The sequence below is a fragment of the Cynoglossus semilaevis genome, chromosome 20 (genome assembly GCF_000523025.1).
Source record: "Cynoglossus semilaevis isolate Cse_v1.0 chromosome 20, Cse_v1.0, whole genome shotgun sequence".
Taxonomy (NCBI): domain Eukaryota; kingdom Metazoa; phylum Chordata; class Actinopteri; order Pleuronectiformes; family Cynoglossidae; genus Cynoglossus; species Cynoglossus semilaevis.
Genome location: NC_024326.1, coordinates 1,809,529 through 1,812,695, shown reverse-complemented (window position 1 = coordinate 1,812,695; position 3,167 = coordinate 1,809,529). Strand labels below are relative to the sequence as shown.

The window sequence follows — 3,167 nt, the reverse complement described above, 5'->3', positions numbered from 1 at the left end:
CGGCAGCAGCAGCGTCAGCAGCGGCAGCAGCAGCAGCACTGCAGTGTTCTGCCCAAGTTTTGCTCTTTGCATTACATTACCTCGGTTTGGGCACAGCTTCGTCTGGCACCGGAGTCCAAATAGACTCTGGGGATTTCTGCTCTTTAAAGCGTCCCTCAAAGACATGAGCGAGCTGCTGCATGTCAAAGACGCACACCGCAGAGCCAGGGATGCTACCAGTGAGAGAGAGAGGGCGAGAGAGAGAGGGGGCGATGAGACATAAACAGTGTTTGTGTTTATGTTCGTCAAAGTCATGTTTGGTCTCAGCACCTGTTTGGTGGAGTGGAGAAGAGACCCAGGATGACGTCTCGTCCCTGCATGTGAATAATTTCACTGGTGGCGTGCAGCAGGTTGAAGTAGAAGTGCGAGTCTCCGGGTATGGAGCAGTTGAGACGTGCTTTCAGAAACGTGGTCCACTGTTTCTCAAGGACACGCTGAGAGCCGCCCAGGTCGGCCTTACAAACACGGGCCACGCGGGACACCATGACCTACGGATGGAGAAAGTGTTGTTTGTCTCACAAAGACAAAGTATAAAAAAAGGGTCTAAAAGTCACCAGAGAGAAGTAGTTGTATGTGAAGAACGTGTCCTATGCTGGTTTGGACCCTTTGCTGGAAATATTTAAAAGAACCCTGCAGTGTAAATTCATTCAAGTTTCATATTTTGAGTCTGAATCTTTTAGCTAAGTTGTAGCTAACAGGTTAACTAAACCCTATATATATCTATATGTATAATCTATTCCTAAATGATGACATATGGACAATAGAGAAAGACAGAGTTTAGATCAGTGAGAGAGATGAACTTCCAAATGAACTTGGTTTCAGTTTTAAGTTGGTCAATAAATAAATACGCAGTTTTTTTTTTCTCCCTCATAAAAAAAGTTTTAGGTGCATTAAGTTATTACAGATTTAAGTTGTTATTGCTCTTTTCTGGAAATGCACTTTTATATAAATCGTCTCCATTGACGATCCAGAAACAGAAGTGCTTTTTAACTACTCCTAGATCATAGAAATGATATGTGTCTTTTCATTTTCCGCCAGCACTGAGCTGAGATATTCAGCCTCTAGCACACCTGAGCTGAGCACAGACAGGTCTGTGAGCTCGACTCAGGTTACTGACGACACTGTGCTGCAGTGTAAAGGTATCCAACAGTACGTCCTGGATGGTAAATGAAAAACACAGTTGATTAAAAATTCAGGGGTGCTGGACCACAAAAAAAAAAAAAAAATGAAGGTACCTTCTCCAGATGATGAAACTCCATGGCCATCTCTCTGAAGAAGAAGTAAATGTGTGGGCCCCACTCCATGGCGCTCACAAAGTACGGCTCTGAAAAGCAGTGTGAACAAAGCATTTTCAGACAAACTCGCTGAGCAACAGCGGTGACGCAGCGCCTGAGGCCAAACTTAATGCTCCACGGCGTCTGACATTGTGCTGTAATAACATCTACATCAACATGGTCCACTGCTGTCCACCGGTCGCTCTCATTAAAGATTCATGTCCTGTTTAATTTATCACAATATGGACAAGAGGCTACGGATTATTTATCATTTATTCATCCAGCACTGTTACAGCTCGGCGGCGTCTAATGTTCTCCCTGGGAAACAGTCTCAACTTTTTAAACAAAGACTTTTTTTTTTTTCAACTGTGAGTCTGCAGATTCAGGCTGAACTCAATACATCACTGTCTGTGAGCCAATTATATTACATTTCCCAAAAGCAGCTCTAATCATGCCTGCATCCACCTGTTACCTGGTTCTGTTAAAGACAATCTTTTCATGTGTCTGCGTCTCACTCTACCTCTGAACCACTTGGAATCATGCTTGACGGTTCGGAGAGCTGGGCTGTCACCCAGACTTCGATATATGACAGCATCGATGGCCAGGAAGTCTGTCACGGTGCCGGTGAAGAGGCTTCCATCTTCAGAGTGAGAGAGACGAACATGGAGGAGGAGAGGGAGACGAAAGAGATGAAGCGAAAGCACAAGGTCAGGAAGATTAAAACCACACTGGCAATGCAGCGACAGGTCTGACTATAAATCTTTTGTGAAGGTAAACACAACCCCCTCGGTAACGTTCAGCTGCCGTGGCTGGAAACCGAGTCTGAAATCTGCGACAAACCTATTTAGGACTCGAGACACTACCTGCGAATAAAGCCACGTTGGCGTGTCGTGGATCATACGGGCAGCGAGCCATTCCGCTCACAGTCTCTCCCACCATTTCCAGAGTGTCTCTCTGCAACAGGAGGAAAAAGTCATTAATGAAAAAAAATAAAAATAAAAAGCCTGACAGATGCACAGACAACTGACCAGCCAACAGAAAGAAGAATACTCACTGTATAGTTGGCACACAGTGGGTTGAAGGCATTAGTTCCACACACAAACAGACCGTCTTGGTGGCTGAGCAGAACCTTGATGAAGTTACGACATTCGCCCTGCGTGTAAAAAATGCACAAGAGACAGCATTTAAACCCGCGGTTATTCACTTAGAAGACTCACTCTCTTACCACTAGATCAGGGACCACTACATTAGGTCACTAATGAATTATCAAAGTGATGAAATTAGTTAAATGTTACACTGCTTTAATGAATTTTTGATACTTTTCTATATTTTTCCACACAACTGAATCCCAAGAAATCATCAAAAACAACATAAATTGTGAAAAATATGAAACAAATTATGGATCTGTATAATATTCACCAAAAATGCAGTATCATATTTATGTCAAAAAGTACCCAAAAAGTTCTATTATATTCTGACTTTTGTCAAATAATTACAAAAAACAAGATAATCCAAAAGCATCTCAAACTGTCACTGAATGACACATAACACGCACCTGGATGTGAGGTTTGAACTAACCCCACCAAAAACATTAAATCTTTTAAAATAAAGGACAAAAAGAAAACATTTTTGTGAAAAAAATCTCAAAACAATCAAATGAATGGAGGAACATAGGGATGTTTGATAATGTCAAAAATCATAATCACAATTAGTTTAAACACTGTCTAAAATTATTATAACTTTTTAAAATGTCTTATTTTATAAAATAAATAACTCAGTTCATGGTCAAGGTCATGAGAGCAGAATAACATCCCAATAATATCTTCATTTCCTTACAGTCATATATAAAAAAGT

At 41.5% G+C, this 3,167-nt stretch overlaps 1 protein-coding gene across 1 annotated transcript in view; it reads right to left on the bottom strand.

The window, feature by feature from the left end:
- Nucleotides 1–3,167, bottom strand: part of sema6ba (sema domain, transmembrane domain (TM), and cytoplasmic domain, (semaphorin) 6Ba) — a 35,077-nt gene that overhangs the window by 9,936 nt on the left and 21,974 nt on the right. Inside the window, exons 6-11 of the mRNA XM_008333773.3 lie at nucleotides 2,368–2,466; nucleotides 2,177–2,267; nucleotides 1,834–1,953; nucleotides 1,275–1,363; nucleotides 310–527; nucleotides 81–212 (exon numbers count right to left, since the gene is read on the bottom strand). Coding sequence (XP_008331995.1) covers nucleotides 81–212; nucleotides 310–527; nucleotides 1,275–1,363; nucleotides 1,834–1,953; nucleotides 2,177–2,267; nucleotides 2,368–2,466 — 749 coding nt within the window. The remainder of the gene's footprint in view (nucleotides 1–80; nucleotides 213–309; nucleotides 528–1,274; nucleotides 1,364–1,833; nucleotides 1,954–2,176; nucleotides 2,268–2,367; nucleotides 2,467–3,167) is intronic.